The sequence below is a fragment of the Brienomyrus brachyistius genome, chromosome 7, assembly GCF_023856365.1.
Source record: "Brienomyrus brachyistius isolate T26 chromosome 7, BBRACH_0.4, whole genome shotgun sequence".
NCBI classification, from domain to species: domain Eukaryota; kingdom Metazoa; phylum Chordata; class Actinopteri; order Osteoglossiformes; family Mormyridae; genus Brienomyrus; species Brienomyrus brachyistius.
Window position 1 is genome coordinate 19,448,544 of NC_064539.1, and position 23,122 is coordinate 19,471,665.

General features: G+C 40.7%; 1 protein-coding gene across 6 annotated transcripts in view; it reads left to right on the forward strand.

Annotated features, from left to right (window-relative positions):
• The window catches only part of ptpn13 (protein tyrosine phosphatase non-receptor type 13), a 47,533-nt gene that overhangs the window by 18,892 nt on the left and 5,519 nt on the right, over positions 1 to 23,122 (forward strand). For 2 of the 6 annotated variants that reach the window (XM_049020582.1, XM_049020583.1), the window contains exons 8-37: positions 4,061 to 4,153; positions 4,608 to 4,704; positions 5,853 to 6,069; positions 6,252 to 6,326; positions 6,673 to 6,847; positions 7,384 to 7,534; positions 7,671 to 7,809; positions 8,019 to 8,171; positions 8,671 to 8,853; positions 8,974 to 9,136; positions 9,405 to 9,798; positions 9,982 to 10,088; positions 10,502 to 10,558; positions 14,173 to 14,262; positions 14,732 to 14,839; positions 15,168 to 15,299; positions 15,606 to 16,060; positions 17,428 to 17,571; positions 18,203 to 18,296; positions 18,585 to 18,670; positions 19,022 to 19,184; positions 19,339 to 19,553; positions 20,024 to 20,119; positions 20,219 to 20,604; positions 21,062 to 21,173; positions 21,400 to 21,555; positions 21,643 to 21,814; positions 22,033 to 22,243; positions 22,514 to 22,602; positions 22,938 to 22,993. In XM_049020582.1, the coding sequence (XP_048876539.1) occupies positions 4,061 to 4,153; positions 4,608 to 4,704; positions 5,853 to 6,069; positions 6,252 to 6,326; positions 6,673 to 6,847; positions 7,384 to 7,534; positions 7,671 to 7,809; positions 8,019 to 8,171; positions 8,671 to 8,853; positions 8,974 to 9,136; positions 9,405 to 9,798; positions 9,982 to 10,088; positions 10,502 to 10,558; positions 14,173 to 14,262; positions 14,732 to 14,839; positions 15,168 to 15,299; positions 15,606 to 16,060; positions 17,428 to 17,571; positions 18,203 to 18,296; positions 18,585 to 18,670; positions 19,022 to 19,184; positions 19,339 to 19,553; positions 20,024 to 20,119; positions 20,219 to 20,604; positions 21,062 to 21,173; positions 21,400 to 21,555; positions 21,643 to 21,814; positions 22,033 to 22,243; positions 22,514 to 22,602; positions 22,938 to 22,993 (4,769 nt within the window). The remainder of the gene's footprint in view (positions 1 to 4,060; positions 4,154 to 4,607; positions 4,705 to 5,852; positions 6,070 to 6,251; positions 6,327 to 6,672; positions 6,848 to 7,383; positions 7,535 to 7,670; positions 7,810 to 8,018; positions 8,172 to 8,670; positions 8,854 to 8,973; positions 9,137 to 9,404; positions 9,799 to 9,981; positions 10,089 to 10,501; positions 10,559 to 14,172; positions 14,263 to 14,731; positions 14,840 to 15,167; positions 15,300 to 15,605; positions 16,061 to 17,427; positions 17,572 to 18,202; positions 18,297 to 18,584; positions 18,671 to 19,021; positions 19,185 to 19,338; positions 19,554 to 20,023; positions 20,120 to 20,218; positions 20,605 to 21,061; positions 21,174 to 21,399; positions 21,556 to 21,642; positions 21,815 to 22,032; positions 22,244 to 22,513; positions 22,603 to 22,937; positions 22,994 to 23,122) is intronic. The other 4 variants (XM_049020585.1, XM_049020587.1, XM_049020586.1 and 1 more) reach the window with 4 other exon arrangements.

Below are 23,122 nucleotides of genomic sequence, written 5' to 3' on the forward strand. Positions count from 1 at the left end.
AGTGTGTGGAGTTTGCATATTCACCAACGTGGTGCAGCTTTCCTTTGGGTACTCCAGCTTTCGCCCACAGTTCAAATACATGAGGTTAGGTGAATTTGCATCAATAAATGGGCCATATGGTGTGATTTGCACACTTGTTTGTCTGTATGTAGGGTTTCCTCCTGTCTAGTGCCATTCTTGCCATGAAATGCTCCAGGTTCGCTGACCTTGTACTGCATTTTAGGTAGAAAGATGGATGGATAGATTCCTTACCCTGATATTTCTCAGAGCCGGAACTGACAGAAGTAGATGCATGTTTGGGAATACAAGACATTTTTCACATTTATTATAATGAAATCAGTTTGACAGTGTTATCCTTGTTAATCTTAATGGAGAATAATGAGCCTGATGATATTCCATTGTACAGCATTGATTAAAAGCAAGTTGAAACATTTTAATTAAGGACACTGTGATGCTATATTTCACAAACAGGAGTAGTTATGGTCAAACTGAGGACAGGTTGTTCTGAATAGTATTTAACCATGGCTATGCATGTTAGTTCAGCGTGTTGTCCAGTGTAAGATTAAGATAAGCTAACTCTACCAGTAACCTCTTAATTTATTCTTATTGGTTTCTTGTAGGACCAATGTGTTTAGTGACTTTGTCTGCCCTGTTAAATTTCACGTATTTTATACGGGTGGGAGGGATGGTTGTTGGACCGCTGTATCTTCTGAACCTCTCATCCTACTGCTGTACTGGCTGTTGGGAGGAATAAACCAGGAATCACCCTTGTAGTGTCTCCCATTACAATGATGCACTTGTAATCTAATGAAACATCAGTTAAATTAGTATAACTGACGTTTTATTATATCAGGCTAAATGTAAATGATTATTTTATAAGGATTAATAAGTATTTTATTTTATTGATGTAAATACTTGCTACGGAAAGTGTGAACTTGAAACTTGTGGGGTAACTGGAAAGTCACGATTGTGTCATGGGTCAAATGGCTGATTCACACATCGCAGGGGGAAGGAATTTGTGCACTGGAATAGATTTCGCAGGCCAGCTCCATCTGATAGGTCCAGTGTTTGCATGCTAAGTTTGAGTGCCTGATGCATGTAAATGAAATGATTTCTTTTTCATTGTAATTTTGCATTGTGTTTGTCACACGTTCATATCTCAACAATGATGAAAATACGATTTACCAGTCAGCTCTAGTTTATCAAAAAAAGTAAGGTAAATGCTGTGTCATGACCATTTAAAGACAGTGCCACTATGAAGGACATAATTTCCTGTCGTTTCCTATTGTTCTCTCGAACATCTACCAACCAAGTGAATTATTTACACTTCATAAATACCAAACCAAAATGGTGGACGAATGGCTGTAGGTGAAGAAAGTGATAACAGAATGTCCTTTAATAACATTAATAATTCATTGTTTTGTTTTCATCATCACCAGGCAGCACTTTGAGTCAATTTCCTACTTCAGTGATAGGAAGTGCGGTTTAATGAACCAGCAACTGCCGCCTCAGTGTTGGCACATACCCAGCACAGGAATGTGTAAATAGCGAAAAGTGATTTTTCTAATCGAAAGACATGATGCTGTATGAACAATGCTGTTTTATAATGAGGTGATACAGTGTAATTGTTTAAGATAATTGAATTTATGAATGTTACTTAGATTACTGAATCTATACTATATCATCTTGCAGTATTTACATCTAGTACTTGCTTGGTTCCTGCATTTTGTTATAGTTGAATTATATATTTACTCTCCTAATAATGAAACTGAATTATTTAGGTATCATTTGTAGCTTAATATGTAGATTACCTAGAAAAGCTTTACCTATGATGATAAAATCTAATATTCTGCAGCATCTGTCCATAAATAATCCTATAGAGTTGTTTCTATGTTCATGGAGGTTACCGGAGGGCAAAATGAAAACACCAGCCTAATTCAAGATTCAGTGTGTGCTCTGAGTCATACCACCTTGATGAGTCAGACAGGCTCAGCCTGGGCGTGAGTGGGCTGGATCCTATTTGAAACAGAAAGAAATGTGTCTTGACATGTTCCTTACTTCTCAGATGGGTTGTCCCTCCCTTCTTGGACCAGTTAAGCCTTTGGAGCCATTTTGTGTTGTTTTAGAATTAAAATGAAACTTTCTGACTGATCATTCTTAAGAGGCAGAGAAAAATGTTCTGGGCAGCCTGGTGGCTTAGTGGCTTGCATTGTTGTATCACACCTACTGAAGTTAAGGCTTTGAAACCCACCTGTGCTTTGTGTGTGGAGGTTGGATGTGATCCCTTTTGTGTTACGTGGGTCTCCTCCAGGTGCTAGGAAGTTGCCTTGTAGTCCACAGACATGTAGTTAAAAGTATCTGCCCATTCAAGGTGTGCCCACCTCGTACCCCAAGCTCCTGGGAGAGACTTCAGGCCCTCATTACCCTGCCTATGACAATATGAACTATATATATTTTTAAATGTTCCAGGTGCAGCAAAATGCATTAAGCAGCTCCCAGACACATTCAGAAAGTTGCGCCTTGACTTCTCTCCGTTTCATGTCTGCATATTGGTCCTGTCATTGTCAGATACAGGTATTAAGACCAGTATAGTGTTTGGGCTATAAATAAACATTGTGTGTGTTGAACAGAAGTGTCATTTAACTTAATTATAAGGTGTGTGTTTAATTCTAGTTAATTAGCAACCACCCTAGAGAAGAATGCTGTGGTTGTTTTTTATAAACTTTCATTTTTGGGTGGGGGGGGCACATGCAGAGCAAAAACAATCAAATACTGGTCCTAACGCTCTAAACCTGCTTTAAAGGAGGTTTGGAGCTGCTCAAATTTGCATTATCAGTCACTCTGGCGATGCGATTTGAAATGTCTAAACTTTGTTGTGGACCTGATTTGTTGAAAATGAATTACTTATTACTTATACCCATGCTTTTATGATTGAGGGGGAAAATGTTGCCGTGTGTTTGTTTGGCTGATCGTGTCCTAGAATGTAATGAGGCAGCTCAGCTGATCAGTGGTTCTTGGTATCGGTATTTTTCTGTTCTACAGAGAAGGTTAAACCACTACTTGATTGTGTGATGAGTGTGAGACTGTGTTTTTCCACGGATATAGAGCAGCATATTCAAGTTAAATGTTGACACAAAACATCCTCAGAATGAAACCCATTGTCTTATAGCAAGGTTTCGAAAATGTTGTGATAAGTGATACCTAAAGAATGTGTCCTATTCAAGGTATGTGGATGGAAAAATGTCCACACTGGGCTTTCTGGTTTGTCTTGATTACTCCGACCTTTTTGGTTTTTTCAGTTTTTCAGGAAATCGGTTTGACACTGAGCTTCGTTAGTGGTAGTGAATTCCATTCACAGTTATCTCCAGATTTCTTGCTGAAATATGGGTATTGTACTTTGCTCATCTATTATTGGTTAGCTTGATTACAATTAAGGCAGTATTTGTTTTAATATCTCCAGTTATGGGCGCACATTTCTGGAGACATTGAAAACCAAGTGAAACGTGCCCAGACTTTTAGTTGAATGGGATTCATGTGAAATTAGTGATTGTCAGTCTTATGCAACAATGTACACAGCTATGAAGATGGGTCACTTTTACAAAAAGTCGACTTTTTGGGAGGTTTTCTTGGTGTGGTGTTTCTCCATCTGTCTCTTGCAGTAAGATTGCAAAAACAATGCAATTTCCATGAATATTTTGCATTATGTATATTCTGTGTGTTATAACAGAATTTGTTCCGTCATAATTCCCAAATGGACAGGTGCTTAGATTTTGAATAAATGAATGAACGTGAATTAACTAGTTCTCAATGCTTTTGGCTTTAAGACTTCCTACTTGCACGACTAGGTAATTTAATATAGATTTCGCAGGAGTAACATGGCAATTAAAAAAATGAATCTTACAAATTGGCTTTAGGCATCTGTGTGGATTTGGCAGGCCTTGTTTCCTGGATGGGTAATTTTACAGCGGTGATTTTTATTTTTATTTTTTTTGTCTTACAGTATAATACACAATGCAGCTGATTATTCTGTGTCAAATAACCGTTTACTTCCTTCTTCCAGATTCTTTGCACACACACAGAAGGTACTACAGTGATTATAGCTCATCTAGCGAAAGTCCGTCTGTGGCATCCTCAGACCCAGACTACCGGCAAGGTACTTCCACACCACTCTTATTTGTGAATAATAGATATTTCCTTACGTGATCATATATTTTAAGCTAGCAGATTAATCTCTTTACTAGATGCAGTACTTTGGTTAAAGATGTCCGACTTAGGGACAACTCCTACTTAGGAATGGGCTCCCATGTAGCCTGTGATATTAAAGGTTTGGGTTAAATGTGATGGTTCCTAATGACGAAAACACACACTACTTGGTGACACTCATGAAAATATTGCACAGCTTCAGTGCTACATCAGTTCATGGTATAGTAAAGTAACCTAGGTTCTTGATTCTATTGTATAATTATTATGTTATGTAGTTAAGTACTGTTACTTTTGCCTACAAATTCGACTTTGATCTGATCTCGTTTGTAACTTGGGGCTGTTTCTTCTTTGACAAATTTATTTTTGGCTTTTATTTTAACACAAAGTAACCCTTTCCTTCACAGTTAAGAAACCAGACGATGAGAGAAGATACAATTCCCAGGCAGCCTTGTCTGAGCACGAGGAATTGTCCCTCGGCAGTCAGACCACTCAACGGCCCAGGTCAGATGTTTTTTGCTTTGTTTTGTTTAATGGCATTTTCCAAAACAGAACTTTTCAAGCATTTTAAACATTTTTTAGACTAGGCTAATTTAGTGTTAAGTCAAATTATGATTGGCTGTGATTTCCATTGAGGTGTTCTGTGAGTTTCTCAGATGGTTGTTGTCAATTATACAACACATCTATGGTGGTGTTTCACGTCACATTTGCTTATTCATTATCTGATGCAGCATATTTTGTGTGTCAAATGTCTCTACAGGATTCAAATATACATATATAAGTAACTATTAATGTAGAACTCTTTGATTCAAACATATGTTTATTCTTTTGCCGTACGTCCTGTTCAGTACAACAGGGGTTCTCGATCTTTTTCACCAAAGGTCCGCATCTGATTTTTGTGCAGTCTGAGGTCCGGAACAATTTTCAATAACAAACGGCATTTCATGAACTTTAATGAATTAACTAAGTTTCCGAATGAGACGTGTAGAACAATAATGGGATGTTAACGTAAAGACTGGTTTAATGCTGGTTTCGGCTGTTTGTCAGTGGGAGGGTTTGTTGGGTGTGTGCAAAATTCGGTGGTTCTGGTTTTGTACTTCAAACCAAGCAAAACCTTTTCACATTAACCATACTGATTTATGTGCATTAGTGGGTCCAGAGGCACTTTATCACGTGCTCCACTAGGAATCCCACTCAAACCTGGCGCTGACATGCAAATGCCAGTGACAGGAATAGCTGTCCTGACTCTATGTACGAGGCCACGCTGCTAGCCACAGGGCTTCCTACTGTATAGTACGGTTTCAGTTTAGCTACAATTACATTCGTATAGATCACTCCCTAGCATGACTTCCCCGAAGTCCTTAACAGAAATTTAACAGATTCTCCTACCAGTGAATTGGTGTGTGTATATTTTCTTAAACTTTCATTTAAACATTTTACTTCTGAGACATTTCTTCTGAAATACATTCTGAATTTTGTGAATTTGACCTTGGAAATACAGCTTAGTGTTATCTGGGAGCCCAGGCATCTTAATAAGAAAATGTTGTGGCTGTTGGCGGAGTTTTGTCATTGTTCGTTAAAACTAGTATTTCCATCCTACATAAATGGGGAGACGTTGTCTTATGTGGGTACGCTGCGTGTCTGTGTCTCAGGCTTTATGAGGGCATACAGGAGGGAGGATTCATAGGTACCCAGAAGATGCTACAACGACACGAAGAGGAGATGCAGCGGTTGACCAGCAACCTGGCCCTCCAGCACTCCCACTCGAACCTGTTCGCTGGCGAGGAGCCCTCAGTGTCCCTTGCAGATCTCCCAGACCCGCGGCGGAATAGTCTGGCAGACGGCTTGCTCCTTCACAGGAAAACCAGGGTAAATTGTGATCCCTTACGTTTTTTGTGTTTTTCCTCAAATTTTTTTGTTACGAATATATATGTGTGGGTATTTTTTATTATTATTATGAAATAAACCCCTGAATGTTTCCTAACTGGGTATAAAATTTATGCACAATTTACTTTTCTCACTTTTTTTTTTCTCTTTTCTCTGTGTTGCAGAATTACTTCGGTCCGGAATTCGTTAAGATGGCCAGTGAGCCTTGTGTTGCCTTGACTGTTCCTTCCTCAATCATGGTAAAGTCTCTCCCTGAAATGTCAGCTTGTCTTTAGGTTTTTGTTTGTCTCAATCTGGAGCACACAATATAAACCCTGTGTGATACAAACAAATGTATAAAATATGATATTCAAAGACTTCTACTTGCTGTTGGCAACATGCTCTATTCCCAGTCTATTCTAAGGGAAAAGTACTTTTAATGTTCATGCACACTCTAGTCTTCTCTGAATCCGAGAAGAAATTCTAAGGTTTAATAACGTATGAGCTGGGAAGTGTGTACTGTGTGTTTGAGAAGGTATGTTTAGTAGCACACGCAGAATAGAGAATAGCCATAAAAATGTAATGCTGAGTTTGTTTCCCCTGTAGAATAAGAAAGGGAAGCCAGATGAGGTCATGAGAAAGGTGGGGGTTGTGCTGTTGAACGGACAGCGTCTGGAGGTCAGCTGTGACATCAAGGCCATGTGCAAGGATGTTCTGGACATGGTGGTAGCTCACGTGGGTCTGGTGGAACATCATCTCTTTGGACTTGCCACCCTAAAAGGTTAGTGAAATGCTGACACAAGTTAAGCCACTGTTTAAAATCTGCATAATGTTGGTAAACTTGATGCAGCTTATAATACTATAAATAAAAGCATGTAAAAGCACACAAAGCAAATCCGTAATTTATTAGGAGCACATTAACATGTAAACAAAGATGTCGGTTGTCCAAATATTTATTTGTAATATTGTTTAGAAATATTTAGGAAATATTTTGAACTTGGATTGAGTAGTAAGTATTCTTCCATAACATTTTATTTTAGTGGTACTTACCAGATAGCTTGCAAAAAGGAATATTTTGAAAGTAAATTGTATTGTTTTATTCATCAAGGAATAATCATTTTTAACAAGAATTGCAATTGCATATCTGTATTATGGCCAGCTATTTTTTTGTTAGTTTTTTTCCCCAATCACCTTCTTTGGATTATTTTTCATAAACAATCATTTAATGTTATCAAAGGCAGTAAAACCCAATGTGATATTGCTCAGTAATCAACATATTGTGAAGTACATTCATTTTTTTTTTTGTTTATATTGCAGAAAACGAATTCTTTTTTATTGATCCTGAGGCCAAACTCTTGAAAGTGGCCCCAGAAGGCTGGAAGGACGAGCCAAGAAGAAAGAAACCAGACGTTAACTTTAATCTTTTTTTTAGAATCAAGTTTTTCCTGGACGATGTTAATCTCATACAGTAAGATTCTCGTTCATTCTCTCCTACGATTAGCCTGCATTCTTAGGACATGGGTGTTTGTTTTCAGTTTTCAAAAAGGTAAGAGATTGGCGGACAGATGCATAGTGTGAAATATCGCAAACGTTGCTTTATTCAGGCACACAGTGACAAAGCACCAGTACTACTTGCAAGTGCGTAAGGATATCTTGGAGGAGAGAATGAGATGCGACACCGAGAATGCCATGCTATTGGCGTCGCTGGCACTGCAAGTGGAATTCGGAGACTACCAGCCTGAGGTTAATATGATGAAGATGATGATGATGATGATGATGATGTCCAGTTATTTCACTCAGCTCACCAAGGAATTTCGAAATGTGACATTTAATGTCAAGATTATTTAAGTTAATGGGAATTGGTTATCATACAATAACAACTGGCGAAAAGCTTTTATGCCAAACCAGTTTTAATTAATAAAATGTAAATTATGACTTGTCCTCTCTTTTAGCTCCATGGAAAAACATATTTCAGACTTGAGCATTACTTGCCAGCAACCGTGCTGGACAAAATGAACCAAACGTCTCTTAAAGGAGATCTGTCCCGGCTACACGGCGCCTACTTTGGGGCTTCTGAGCCCGAGGCCGAGTTTGAGTTTCTGAAGGTAAGTCCAAATACCGCAGCTGCTTGCTAGTGCATTTGTCTGCTTTTCTCCCCTGAAATATGCTTAAAAGCATGCAAGGAATAAAGTGGACACTATTTTTAGGAAAGCAAAGACTTTCTTAAAATATGTAAAAGGTCTTCCTTTTCATCTTGCCGAGGAGTATCATGCACCATTCTGTATAAATGATGTGGTAATGGATTGCCATTCACTCTTGTCAAGTGCCCTGGGTGACTGTTGTGAAAAGCACTATATGAGAAGAATTAACCCAATTGAACCATACATAATGGTGAACCCAGATGTAGCCAAAATGTAAACAGTAATATTTTAGTTTTTCTTCTGTAACTAAATGTGAAATCTGTAACGTTCTGTCACTTTCCTTTGAAAGTTATATTTGTAAGTAGACTAGGCACAACTTCAGCAAGGAGTGTGTGGGTTACACGGCCGTAAATGGCCACCTACTGCACTGTGTTCTTGATGGATATTTTTTTCTGTTACGTAGGTCAGCCAAAGGCTAACCGAGTATGGGGTCCATTTCCATCGCGTTCTTCCAGAGAAGAGGTCTCAGACAGGCATCATGCTGGGGGTCTTCTCCAAGGGAGTGCTCATCTTTGAGGTGCTAAATGGAACTCGCACCCCAGTCTTAAGGTTCCCTTGGAGGGAAACGAAGAAGATCTCATTCACGGTGAGACATCTGTGTTTGCTGCTGATAAGCATGTGCGCGTTTTGTGGAAATTCTGCAAATTATGGTTGTGTAGTAGCAGCAGATGCAGGTTCTCCTTATACCTTCTTCTGTCTACTGCAGAAGAAGAAGATCAGCTTGCAGAACACCTCGGATGGTATTAAGCACCACTTTCAGACGGACAACAGCAAGACTTGCCAATACCTACTGCACCTGTGCACTGCGCAGCACAAATTCCATCTGCAGATGAAAACCCGGCAGAACAATCAGGAGCTGCAGGACATGGGTAGATAATATTCTCATATGTTGAAATACTATAATTTATACTGATTCTGTCATGTCATTCAATGCAATGTTTTCCAGCTCGGTCCTTGGGGACTTGCAGACGGTCCACATTTTTGCTTCATTCCAGCTCCCTTCTGGCAGGGAGTTGGGAGGGAGCAAAAATGTGAACTGTTTCTGGGTCCTCGAGGACTAGGTTGGGAAACACTGCCTTTAAAGAAAGCATCCATTCCATTGAATGCTCACTTTTGTTTCAAATGTCTGCCTTGCAGAAAATTGCCCTCTAAGCAACCTGCAGTTGTCCGGAGGCCCGATCATTGAGCGTGCAGTGAGCACTGCAAGTTTAGCTGTCACTTCAGCCAGCAGCCCGGACTCCGACCGTATGAAGCGGATTTCCTACTCGGAGATGGCTCTCAACAAGCCCTCGCTGAGCCGGCCCCTGCCCACCGGCGACTCCCCGTATTCCAGCTTTGGCTCCAACTCAAACCCCAAACTTATGAGTCGTTCCCACCACAACTTGGGCCAAGTGCCAGAGTCCCCAGAAAGTCAGGCGCAACTGTACAGCAATCAGTCACAGATGAACTTCAAGCAGACCCAGGTGCCATCCTCTCATCACCGTGCCAGCTCAGATACCGAATCCATCACTGTGGCTCGCAGACAGCAAGGGTACGTCCCTCAGTTTTGTCTGTAAGGATTTCTGTATTAAGGATTCATATATACAGCTCTTACTTCCTGTTTCCCTGTATAATTTTGTTTTCCTGCTGCTGTTTTTGGAATGTTTGTTTTTCATTCCACTAGCTATGCTTTCATGCTGATTTTTTCCCTCTTTTCTTTTTTTTTTTTCCACAGCATTTTTGTCTCCAAAGCCCACAGCAGCCCCAGCTGGAGTTCGGGAAGGTTAAAGAAGGAATCAGACTGTTCCTCTTTTGAAGAAACTGGACACGCTTATGTCGAAGGTCTGGATTTTCAGTTAGTTTGCACTGCATCGCTCCAGCATGCACCCAAACACAGCCAAATGCTTGAAAGGTGCACTTTCTGCACCAGTTATGACAAAGGCTTCCTCTACTGGCTTTTCCTTCCCTTTTCCCAGTCAGTCCCTTTTGTATTTGCTCTAGCTACTGGTTAAAATATACGCTTGTATTTATATATTTGTAGATGCCCTAATCTAATGTTTCTCAACCGGATACTCAAGGACCCAAAGACAGTCCACATTTTTGCTCCCTCCCTGCTCTAGGGTAGGGAACTAGGAGGGAGCAAAAACGTGGACTGTTTCAGGGTCCCCAAGGACCGGATTGAGAAACACTGCACTAATCCACTTTTTGTACCAGTACACAGTTTCTTTCAAGGTCAGTTTTAACTTGTATTCCAGGAGTAAGCATGCGCACGCCTGATCTATCATCCTCACTGGGTTGCTTGGCAATCAACGGTACGTTTGGCCTGGCTCTCTTTCTTTATAAATCTGAAATTGCATGTCCTCTGAGTCGCTAGACACTAGTCCTAGCAGGGCACAGATTATGCTACATTTAGCTCCCACCAAATAAATTTTGATGTTGTTGTTCACCTAATGAATTATGTAATGCTGCTGCAAATCTGGTTAAAGTGCACTTCTAATGATGAGACTGGGGAAAAATTCTTTCCCAGTAAATGAATGCAAGTCATCACTCCATTGTGCTGAAATGTCAAGTATCATTTAGCTGCTCAAAAACTAGGCTATAAATTATTGAATAATTTGAGAATCTGAAAAACTATTTATATTCCATGATAGTTACGCACATGTAGATATTCCGACAATAGCTAAAGCGGTTTAAAAAAGGTTTAATGAAGAACTCGGCTAGGAATAAATCCCACATGCAGTGTGGCCTCTGCAAGGACTGGTTTGTCACCACAAGTCTAGGTCTGTGGAATATAATTTGACTTCATTGCCTTCTTTCGCTGTCCCTTAATTCTCCTTTTCTGCCAATCTTGCAGACACCTACTGTCAGGTAAAAGCATGATTCTTTGAGTTTTCTAAAACACCTCACATGTACTCACACATGCACTTTTTTAATGTGCATTTCCCCATGCTAGCCAGTTTTTTTTTTAATCTTCAGAGACTAGGAAGGATTCCTTAGGTCAGTTGAAGCCCTCGTTTGCTGCATTCATGGCAGGGTCAATAAGACAGGGAAAATGACTGGTTGTATTGTATTTGCATGTATTTATGCATGTACACATGATACAGCAACAGACATTGCACTACATGCTGCTTTTCCACTAGAATTACTTTTGTTTTAATGCTGTCAGTATAAACAAGGCAGCCTGCATGAAACATAGATGCACATGATTCATTTGTACTTTGTGTATCTTTAATTTCCTTGTTTATATTCCTGCATCTAGATGTGATTAATTAGTAGATACTGTGATAAGATGAAGTATTTTTCAGTTCTGAAAGTCTCGTTTGTTGCTATAGGGCCATATTTAATCAGCAAATTGCTGATATATTTGTCATGTGAATCTATACTGTTTGAATGGAAAACACTTAGCATTAAATCTCAGGAGCAGATGGCTGGTGGTTCAGCCTGTTAACTAGCTATCATTGTGTTTTACATGCAGTGTTCATTGAAACTTTAGCTGTAGAAATTTGAATGCTATTCTGTAAACTGATGAAACCTTTTAATTTAACGATTTTTCCATGATTGGTTCTCTCAGATTTTATTGAAATCCATTTTATTATGGATAATGTGTTACCTCACATTAAGGGGACATTAATCAGTCTTTGTTATTGTTGTGTTTGTGTAATAAAACAGACTATTTACAACATTTTAGCGTAACCAGTCACTAGGTAAATAGAAAGACAAACTAGTAACCTATCTATGGTTAACACCTTTTTTGAGTTGTTTCACCAGAGGTGTTTAGTTACACTTCTCTGCCTTTTAAAAGTACTGATTGTTAGCAGATGATTGTTATACCGAATATTTTAGATTAGTGTTCTGGGAATAGTGATAAATGGTTTATCAGATTAATGGTCAGATTGTGGCATTGTGACCAACATAGCTTCGGTCCCCTTGAAGTTTCTCTGCCTGTCTTCTTAATAGTAGCTGAAAAACCAGCAGAACTAAGTCTATCTTAGCTTCTACATTTGGTCTCAGCACACTAGTGGAAAAGCAGCAATAGGAGTCCCAATTCAGATTTGTCTATGAACCATGTTAATGGGAAATGTTCCTGTCATTCCACAAGTGTCATTCACTAGTTGAGCATTTGATTTTCCATTTAGCTCTCCGTGACTCCCTGCAGTCTACTTCAGCCTGTGCGGATCACTGAATATGTAACATTTGGAGAAGGAAGAGGAAATGTTTCCTTTCTGTGTTTACATTTGTATGGCGTGAAAAGGCATAATACACAAACAAGTAAACAGAATTCGAATGCAGTCAGATTTATATATAAAATAAATCCTTAACTACTTTCTTTTATGCCCAGCCACAGATAATTTGAGACTACAACACAATTACTTTGTTTCACTCATTTCTCAATTTATGGGTGTGCGCCTGTCAATAATAAATGTATTTTATTTTATTTTATTTTTTTTTGAAAATTCCAGCCAGGCTCTTCCCTGCTTCTCATTAATGAAGGCGTTCTTCATTGTTTTACGGGACTTCAGTTTCTGAGTCTTCAGTCCTGCTTCTAGGACCCTTCGGCTTTTAACAGCTTGATCTAAACTGACCTAGCAGTGCCCTTCACACCTGCACTTAATGTCTCCCATTCCTTTTGAAGATCACTTGCTGTCATCCTCTGATTCATGGTTAACTGTCAGATAAGTTAACGGTCATCTCTGGCATCAGAACGTTGCTTCCCCACTCTTCCTGACTGGTTTCCGGTCGTTCCCAGTGTCTCCAGCTTTTACCTTCTTCTTGTGTGCTGCTGTCTTAGGAACTGTAAACCTGGAAGCGTCATGCTGCTTGGTGTAGCCTTCTGCCAGCAGAACCAGGATTAAACCAGGTTTTAAAGACATAGATTTGTTTAAAAATATAGAGCGGTCGCTTAATTTTTTCTGCGGCTGTTTTATCTGGATTATTTTTGCCTGCTGCAGATGCCAATAAGAGAGATTCAGTGAGTGATAATGGGTTTTGTACAAATTTAAATTTAAGTCCCTTTAATCCCTATGATCCCTTGTCATGTTACATTAAACCTTATTATTCCACTTGGCCATGCTTTTAGCAGCTAGCTTGATGAATTTGAAATAAATTACAAATTTTATTTTGTAAATATAACTCTTAGTAAACTAAAATGAGATGCTGTTATAGTAAATTAGCTGCACAGCTGACGCCCATATATAATCAGAAGCAAAACTGTTTCTGATTTGTTGTGTTCATTTGACCACTAAAAAGCTGATTGACTGATTTGGGTCTTGTTTGCAATGTTCAACTTCAGTGGACTTAAGCAGCAATGGTTTGTAGGTTTGAAGATGACTAACTTTAACATTTGCATGACTTCTTACTTTATGCATTCAGCCTGATTTTTAATTTTTGTTTCCTGGTGCATCCCTTCCTTTGTACTCAGCAGTTTACACTTGAATTAGATGTGTTATCTGCCATTCCTGTTATGCTGCTGTTCCTGTTTTAAATTCTAATGCCTTTTCCTTGTCCTGGGACCTTGGTCATCCATGCATACTAGTAGACCCGACTACATATGTACTGTAAACATCACACCTTTTTAAGTTTGCTTTGCATTAGGGTGTAAAAATAAAGATTCATGTAGATAATGATGAATGAGCATTCTGTCCATTTTGTAACTGGCTATAGGTTCTGGTGTTCATGTCGCCTTCATCGAAGAGGGATAAAACTGTAAATATGTTGCATTAATAATCATAGATGAAAGATTGTGTCCATTTGCACATTGAACATGATGGCATGCAACACTTACTAATTTACATTCTGTAACAATGTTTCAGTTGTTCCATCTGATAAATCCAGGTTAATGTGATTTTACTAACTGCTACTTTGGAAATAAGAGCTTCAATAATTGCCTAGTCTTCTCCGTTCCTAATGAATTCACATTTTTGAACAGACTCTTTAAAAAAGAAGATAAATGCATTGCCTTCACCTGAAAGAGCGATTACAACAGCTAACCTGAAGAAGGATGTGAAGTATGGCCTGGGTGAGTTGGTAAACAGACTGCTTATCACACTGAAATGTTGACTGATGACCTACGATAATCAGTGAGATAAAATTCATTTGCTTGTTTAAAGTATCCAGCATACTTGTAGAAGGTAAGTACTACTTTCTCTCAAAAATGTTTTTTTTGGTTGTAATTAATTTAATGAAGTAACTTGACTGATTTTACTGGACTGATTTTATAATAATTTTTGGTAGTTTATTGAACACAATTTATGCAGTTAGGATATTTAATATAAATATGCTTTCTTCATCTATTTAAATTTGTAATGACTATAGAATGCCACACACTGCCCCCAGGAAGGAATTGCCAAGTATTGTGGCTGAATATTTAATCATCAAGTTTTTGATGTCTGTTTATATTAAATATTTTGCTGGGGGGGGGGGATAAAGAATAGTTTGAATTTTAATTCTCTCATCTCCCACAAATGTAATGATCTATTTGCATGCAGGTTTCCAGATAGTTGGAGGAGAGAATTCTGGACGTGCAGATCTTGGGACGTTCATTAGCTCCATTACTCCGGGGGGGCCTGCTGACATCGACGGCACCCTGAAGCCAGGTTCTTCTTTTTGATCTCATTTTGGATTGGCTTGGCTAATGTTACCGACACTGAAGAGCGAGCCGCTCAGGCAGTTCAGTTGTGCAAAATGGGTCATCTAAGCCAGTGTTTCCCAATCTGGTCCTCAGGGACCGGCAAACAGTCCATATTTTTGCTCCCCCCCGGACCTAGGAGGGAGCAAAAATGTGGACTGATCTGGCCGGGAGCTGGGAAGGAGGGGGAAAAAATGTGGTCTGGCTGTGGGTCCCCAAGGACCGGGTTGGGAAACACTGAGCGAAGTTCTCGAGTTGCAGTGCATTTTGTGTGACTGAAGGTGTGTTCTTTCCAGGGGACCGACTGATCTCGGTGAACAGTGTAAACTTAGAGGGCATCCCACATGATGTTGCAGTTGAGATCCTCCAGAGCACACCAGATGATGTCACGCTGGTCGTCTCTCAGCCTAAAGAAAGACTCTATGATGGTATCCCATAAGTCTGTTTGCTTTAATTAAGATTAAATGCTCATAAGTTTGCTACTGTAAATGTTTTCCCTGAGCACATTTTCTGTGGCATCTGTAAACTTAGCCTCTTCTTGTGGACTCGAGTCAGGTGTGTAGCGCAGAAAATTGCAGAAAATTGGCTGTATAACAGTGTTCACAATAGATGTTTCAGACCAATATAGATTCTCCTGGGTAGCTGCAGATATCTATCCAACCATGTAGGACTTGTTGTATTTGTGGTCATTGAGGTACAGGTCTCGTTAATTTCTTGCATTCTGCATTCCTCAGATACTTTAGCAGGTTTAGCTCACTTCAGAGATGGCGGCCAGATTCCATCATCGCGTGAAAGACGAGAGGACGACACCGAGTCGTCCGAGGAGCATGTGGAAGGGCGCCGCTCCCCCGCCCTCATTCAGGCAGAGCCGCCCGCTCTCGCCCCCGGGGGAGGCCAGGAAAGTCCGATCTTCCCAGACTCCCCCACTGAGAGCGCCAGCCTGTCGCCGACACACCTTGGGCGCTACCATCGTCACCCGCTAGCGGATCCCACGGCCCTGCCCTCAGCACAGAGCACCTTCTCTGACATTGTGCCCCCAGCCTTGCCTCCTAAGATGAGGAAAGCGAAAAGCCCAGAGCTCTCCAAGGATCTCGATTACTCAGACAGGGGAGATTCGGACATGGATGAAGACACATACTCAAGTAGTCAAGAGAAGAAAATGCCTAAAACAATACAGCCAGCAAGCCAGGTCTGTGTATAGATACCACTGAATTAGTACATGGTGTGATTTCTATAACTTTTGAAATAGTCTTTGTTCCCCTCGCGTTATATAAATGATATTGAGGTGCGTATATATGTACATACAGCTCTGGGAGAAAAATAAGACCACAGCAACATTTTCAGTTTCACTCATTTCTCAATTTATACACCTGTGAATAATATGCATTCACTCCAGCTCAGCTCTTCCCTGCTTCTCATTGATGAAGGGCTTCTTCCTTCCTTTCTGAGTCTTCAGTCCTGCTTCGAGGAACCTCTTATGAATCGTCTTAGCAGTGCACTTCAGCCTATATAATATTTGCCATTTTTTTTGAAGGTCACTTGAGGGTCATCCTCTGATGTATGAGGCACTGCTGGATAAGTTGAAGGTCGCTTCCACCCTCTACCTAGCTGGGTTCTGGTCATTCCCAGTGTCTCCTGCTTCACCACGTTCTTATGTACTGCTGTCTTAGAAACTTTGAGCCTGGAAGCAGCCTGCCTCTCTGTGTAGCCTTCTGCCTGCAGAACCTGGATTAAACCAGGATTTAAAAAGGCATAATAAATATAGAGTGATCTCTTAATTTTTCCCAGAGCTGCATTTCTTTATCAGGACCGTGTAGCATCTGATCTGAAGAGACACTAGCATTTCTTCTATTAGAGCTTTCTGTGGCCTTCATATGGTTGTGTGTGTGGACAGAAGACATTAATTGAAATTAAATATGCCATTTATGGAAGTGTTTGTTTCACCAAACTCCATCCAATCAATTGACTTGCTTAATAAGCATTACTGCTATATACCACAGTACATTTGTCTAGACAAAGGGTAGGCAATCTTCCAGAAAGGGCTTGTGCGTCTTTGCCGCAATTCCCTAATTAAATTACTTGGACTGATTGGCTGAAGAGTCCTCGCACCTGGGTTTGAACAGGTGACCCGAAGGCTATCCCAAAAAGCTGCATACTTACTGGCTCTACGAGGATAAGTTTGGCTGCCCCTGGTCTAGACTGTAAATGGATATTACAGCCCAACACTGAATACTTAATGAATGCATGTCCAGGTTGTTTTACTTAAGTTTTTCTTTTATCTTTTTTTAAAAATAATTTTTCTGTCACAAATTGTGGTGAGATGTGAGATCGCGATGGATCTCACACCCGAGTTACACAAAATTAACTGACTAATACTGCTGGGGCTGCATTGCGTTCCTTGCTACTAATCGTATGTGTATGATTTCTACACAATTGCATTTGGGGTGTGAATGCAATTTTTCCTGCATGTTATCTGTCATTGACTCCTGCCTGTTTATCTTTGCACAGTACTTGTGTCAATGGCAGCCTACTTATTCAGAATCTTTCTGTTTACAGGAATTAACTCCCAACTGCGACATGGGAAAATTAAGTGATAATGACCCAGATGTCAATAGTCTCCTTCCTGGAGATCTATTTGACGTGCAGTTGTCCAAAAAGGACAACAGCCTGGGCATAAGTGTCACGGTACTGTTCGGCAAGGTTTTTGCTTTTTTTTTTCTATTTTCTTTACATTTTATTTGATCCTACTCTCACTGCTTGTTCTTGATTGGCTTAATTTTAGTAGAAAGTATGATTGCTTTCCTACAGCATGCAGATTTTTGGAATGCAGCATTTGGGCATCAGTGTGTGTGTGTGTGTGTGTGTGTGTGTGTGTGTGTGTGTGTGTGTGTGTGTGTGTGTGTGTGTGTGTGTGTGTGTGTGTGTGTGTGTGTGTGTGTGTGTGTGTGTGTGTGTGTGTGTGTGTGTGTGTCTCTAGCAGAGCATGCAACCTGCGTTACCTTAGCACATACTTTTACTTAAAAGTATGTGCTAAAAATATCACTAATAAATTATTAATCCTGCTAATGGCATCTTCTGTAAGTTTGTTTTTTAGTATTGTAGTTTTAATAGGTTTCTCCTTCTTTGTTGACAAATTATTTAAACATGAAATAGTAACATGATTGCTTTTATTATAATTATTCAGCTGTAATGATAGTTTATTAGTGAACTCGTACCTCAGTTCTGTCGACAATTTTAATGTGAGAAATGAATAGTCCCATTCTAGCTGGATGTATAATAGTCATATTCCTTTCATTTGTGTCCGTGATGGTAACTGTACGGTTCATTGCAGGGTGGGGTAAACACTAGTGTGAAACATGGGGGGATCTATGTTAAAGCCGTAATCCCCGACGGAGCTGCTGAGCTGGATGGACGGATTCAGAAGGGTAAGTATCTCCAGTGAAGAATAAAATACGCAGGGGTCATGTGATGTGAATGCTGCAGTGTTTCCCAGCCCACTGCTTGGGGACCCACAGACAGTGCATGTTTTTGCTCCCTCTCAGCTCCAGCAAAAACATGGACTGTCTGTGGGTCCCTAAGGACCGGATTTGGAAACGATGCCATACAGTATGATGCCCTTTGATGGTTGTTTAATGGCGAGTTGGAGTTTTCGTGTTTTAACATGTTACCGCGGCCTTTTCTTTCCATAATTGCCGGTCATGTGATCACTGCAGGTGACCGTGTTGTGGCTGTTAATGGGAAAAGTCTAGAAGGTGCAACTCACAAGCAGGCAGTGGAAGCCCTGAGAGATACTGGGCAGGTAAATCAAATATTTAATAAAAAATAAAGTTCAATGGTTATTTCACTGTGAATGTGAAATTACTGTAGCTGTGGTTACTTTAATTCATTCTGTGCTACAATGTCTTAGAAATTCATTAATACTCCACAATTTGTTTTTAGCAACTACCGCAATACATGCTTCCCAAATACTTACAGTAGAGGGAAGGATTACAATTTATCTGTGCTCCGTGGGATTTGAACCCATGACCTTTGCATTGTTTTGCATTGCTCTCTTTGTTGAACCACAGGAGCTGTAGGTGTCTCTCTTATGTGGATTTGGTGTGAAGCTCCTTGTCTTGGAAGTACTTTTCTGCTTTTCCTCATTTTATAGTTGGTGCACCTTCGCCTGGAGAAGGGTCAGCTCCCCACTGCCAGAGTCCATGCCCCCCTCACCCCAAAGTCCACCCCACCCTCAGTGCCCAGCCAGGAAGGCAGCCATGATGGGAAAACTCTGACACAAGAATCAGACCGAGAATATAGCTTTGTTACTGCCGGTAAGCTTTGCCATCAGCTTTTGTAGATACTGCCCGGGAGGGAAATGCGTACTTTGGTGTTTATCGTACGGGGAAGATTGCCTTAAAACACTGGAGCAGTCTCATTTGCCTTCCATTATACCTATGCTTTATGTTGTTTTTTTTGTGTTCCTAGACAATGTGTTTGAGGTGGGTCTGCTGAAGAACTCCTCAGGCCTGGGTTTTAGCTTTAGCCGTGAAGAGAACCAACCAACTGAGCCCCCTGGCAGCAGCATGGTCAGGGTTAAGAAGCTCTTTCCTGGACAGCCAGCTGCAGAGAGTGGCTTAATCAAAGTGGGAGATGTCATCCTCCAGGTCAACCAGACGTCGCTCAAAGGATTGTCTCAACACGTATGTCTTGTACATATTACCTTATAGCAATTTAATCTTAATACTTTGTTTTTTTTTTTTTTTTATAGAGTTCTGGGTATTTCTATAATATTCTTTCAACATGTATACAGTCAGCTGTGTTAAATGTAGTTAAAGGTAGCTACTAAGGCCTCTAATACCTAAACAGTCCTGCTATAAATAACCTTTCTTCAAAAAGTTAACTTTTTGAACTACTGTAAATTTCCACTGGCAGTTGTTTTGATTGAATTATGTACAGTTTTATTTTATTTTTCAGGATTGAGGTTCCTTGTGTTCGATTTGGATTTACCTAGTAGCTAATCTATGCATTTTTTTCCTTGATGATGTTATCCGGAAATATTCAGGATGAAGTTGTGTGTTGTACAGTGAACTTGGATAAGTACAGATAGCATGTTGTAAAAGTTCATATCTGTATGTGTTTGATATTGTTGATGTATTTTTGCTTGTCTCAGGAGGTGATTTCAGCGTTACGAGGAACAGGCCAGGAGGTTACCCTGCTTCTCTGCAGACCTGCAAAAGGAGTTCTTCCCGTCCTGAGCAGTACTTTGGTAGGAAGAAGAAAAAAAATATTTTCTAGCCAGTCTGCATTATTGGCCGGGTTTTCTTTATGTAATGTTGACCAGTTGACTTGACTGTTCCTCCTCTAGACTTCAAAGGCATCGCCTCCAGAAGAGCCCACTGCCCCAGTGGACTCCATCTCTGCCAAGGCTGTCGGGTTGCAAAACAACGACTTGTCTGCTGTGGGATCCAGGCAGTGGGATGCCGGTCCAGTAGAAGAGGCTCTGGAAAGGCTACTGCTGAAATCCCCTAAGCGGCGCGACAGCTACAGCGATAGCACCGACAACGAGGAAATCGAGAAGGTCTTCAGTCAGCCGCAGGAGCAAAACCCGCAGTGCTGGGATCCAAGCATCTACCACATGGCCAACATGTCAGGACTCCACCCCTATGAAGCCTCCTGCGAGGTCGACAGCACGATTCACTCTGCATACTATTCACCCAACCAGTCGCCCAGTTTGCCCGAGATGAACAGGAGGTATGAATATTAACTAATATTATTAATATTAATTATGTCTGTATGCATCTGTCACCTAACAATATGATTGCAGCCATTGCAGCATTTAGAAAGTAAAATATAGGTGGTAAGAGCTGACTATTGCCTGGATTTAATCAAAAACAGTATTATGTGAAGTTCTACTTCAACAAAAACATTGAATAAGACTTTGACACCTATAGCCATTTTAGGTAACATACTCTTTCTTGTGTGTAGTCACACTCTAAGTGTAATTTAGCAGACACGTGTTCCTCTAGAGTTGACGTTAAAGTGATTTCAGCCTTCTAAAATGATCTGTTAGGCTGAACAGGGCCATTTCATTTCTTCCACACTGCTGAGCCCTATACAGAACGTACGTGGTCTCAAAGGGTTTTATTCTGTAGTTTTGCACAGTCAATAAGGTAATGGCACAACATCCATGTCTTTTTGTTTCTTTAAGCACGCCCACCTCCCCAGTGGAACGTGCCTCCCAGCTGCCCGCCTTCTCTCCTCCCTCCCTGCAAGACACCCTGTCTGCTGACAATGCTTTGGCGTTAGAGGACTTTGTGCCTGTGAGTGCTTATCAGTAATTTAGGGCACCACTTGAGTTGCTAGTTTTTGACTTACTCTTCACTCGGTGTACAGTAGTCATGGTTCACACTTGTTAGTAATGAAGCAGATAAAAGGTAGATCAGTTTTCCATGCTCAGAAGCATTTTTTTATTTTTTTGTACTAAACTGAAATGTGCCCTTTTCACAGTAACCTCGCACTTCATTTTCAATCAATGCCCCCCAACAGGAAGTGGAGCTGAACGTTTCGCTCGTCAAATCAGAGAAAGGAAGTCTGGGGTTTACGCTGACCAGGGGAAATGACCTCAGCTGCTACATCCATGACATCATACAGGACCCTGCAAAGAGTGACGGCCGACTGCAGCCGGGGGACCGGCTCATCATGGTACAGCGAAGTCTGATGCTCTCCGTTATATAAACTGACAGTAACAAGAGCTTTAGTACATTAAATGGCTGATATTGTCCTCTTCAGGTTAACAACACGGATGTGTCCAACATGAGCCACACACAGGTGGTGAACCTGGTCCGCGCAGCACCCAAGGTGGTCAATTTAGTGGTGGGCCGGGTCCTGGAGATACCCAAGCCCCCCATAGAAGCCCACCTGCTGCCAGATATTCCCTTTCAGTGCCAAGCAGAAAATCTAGGTAATTTGCACAGATTGTAGCGTCTGCTGAGGATATGCAACATGTATGTAGTAGCAAAGGATTTGGTTAGAGCCCATTTCTCAGGAACTTTAAGCCTATAAGTGTCATTGGCTTATTCAAGATGTTTGCTCTCAGTGTTTCTGTATTCGGTTAAAGTTCAATAAGATGGACATTTTTGTGATTTATTTATTTATTTATTTTCCCCCCTGGGTTTTCAGGGCTGATTTTGGGTGGTGGCAGCGATAGCCCGTTCGGAGTGCTCTACGTGAAGGACATCATTCCGGATTCCATGGCCTCAGCGGAGGGCAGCCTGCGACCACTGGACTTGATTCACTACATCAACGGGGCGCCTACCCAAAACCTGACACTGAGCGAGAGCTACAGGCTGCTGGATCTGTCTCCGAAGGAAATCGTGCTCAAGGTCACAAGGTGACATCATACACATGAGCGTGAAGGGCAGGAAAATCCAGAAAGTCAGTATGTAAATCTCAGTTGCATCAGCTCAAAGATGGAAGACATTTCCTTTGTTGGTGGCGCAAGAGGGAAATGGTACTGATATCGCTAAGCATGTCTAAAGTCTGTCATCTTTTAGAAATATCTGTTAGTAACTTCTCTAGACCATCGATTAACTTAGTCAACTTTTTGTTAACATTTTATTGGTTTGTGTCGGTGTTAATTGTTGTTTTTATTATTTTACAGGGATAGAAAGCCGGTCACACCAGGACAGAAAAGTTCTTTGTTTTTTAACAACTTGAGCCCAAACATGAATACCCCTGCAAACATCAATGGTATGTTCCACAGGTTTATTATTTAATAATGTTAAACAATTGTAGAAAATTGAAACATTCATACTGTGTGTTGATCTGTTTAACATGCTGGCATTTTATCACTCTCTATTCTTTACTGTTACATTGCACATTGTAACTAGTATGTCATTTCTTTCACTTGCATACTGTTTGTCAGCCTATTGAAACAATTTTGAAGTATTCATTTAAAATATGTCCCACACACACATAGATGTGGACAATTAATTCAAAACAAGACACTTAGTGTCTTAACTGCCTGTGAAAGACCTTTTTGTGAACCGTGTTTGCTGACTGTGCCCCCCTCGCCCCCGTCTAAGGGTGTCTGCCCGGAGGTGGGGGCTCCGACCCGCACTCTGCAGTAAGCCCCTCGGAGGTAACGCCCTGCCCTCTTGTTTTACCACTTTGCACTTTTACTCCTCAGCTGATCTGTTCTTGGACATTTACAGTTTCTCACGCCCACATAGTTTTTTTTTCCTTCTCCTCTCCCTCTGTCTATTATTGT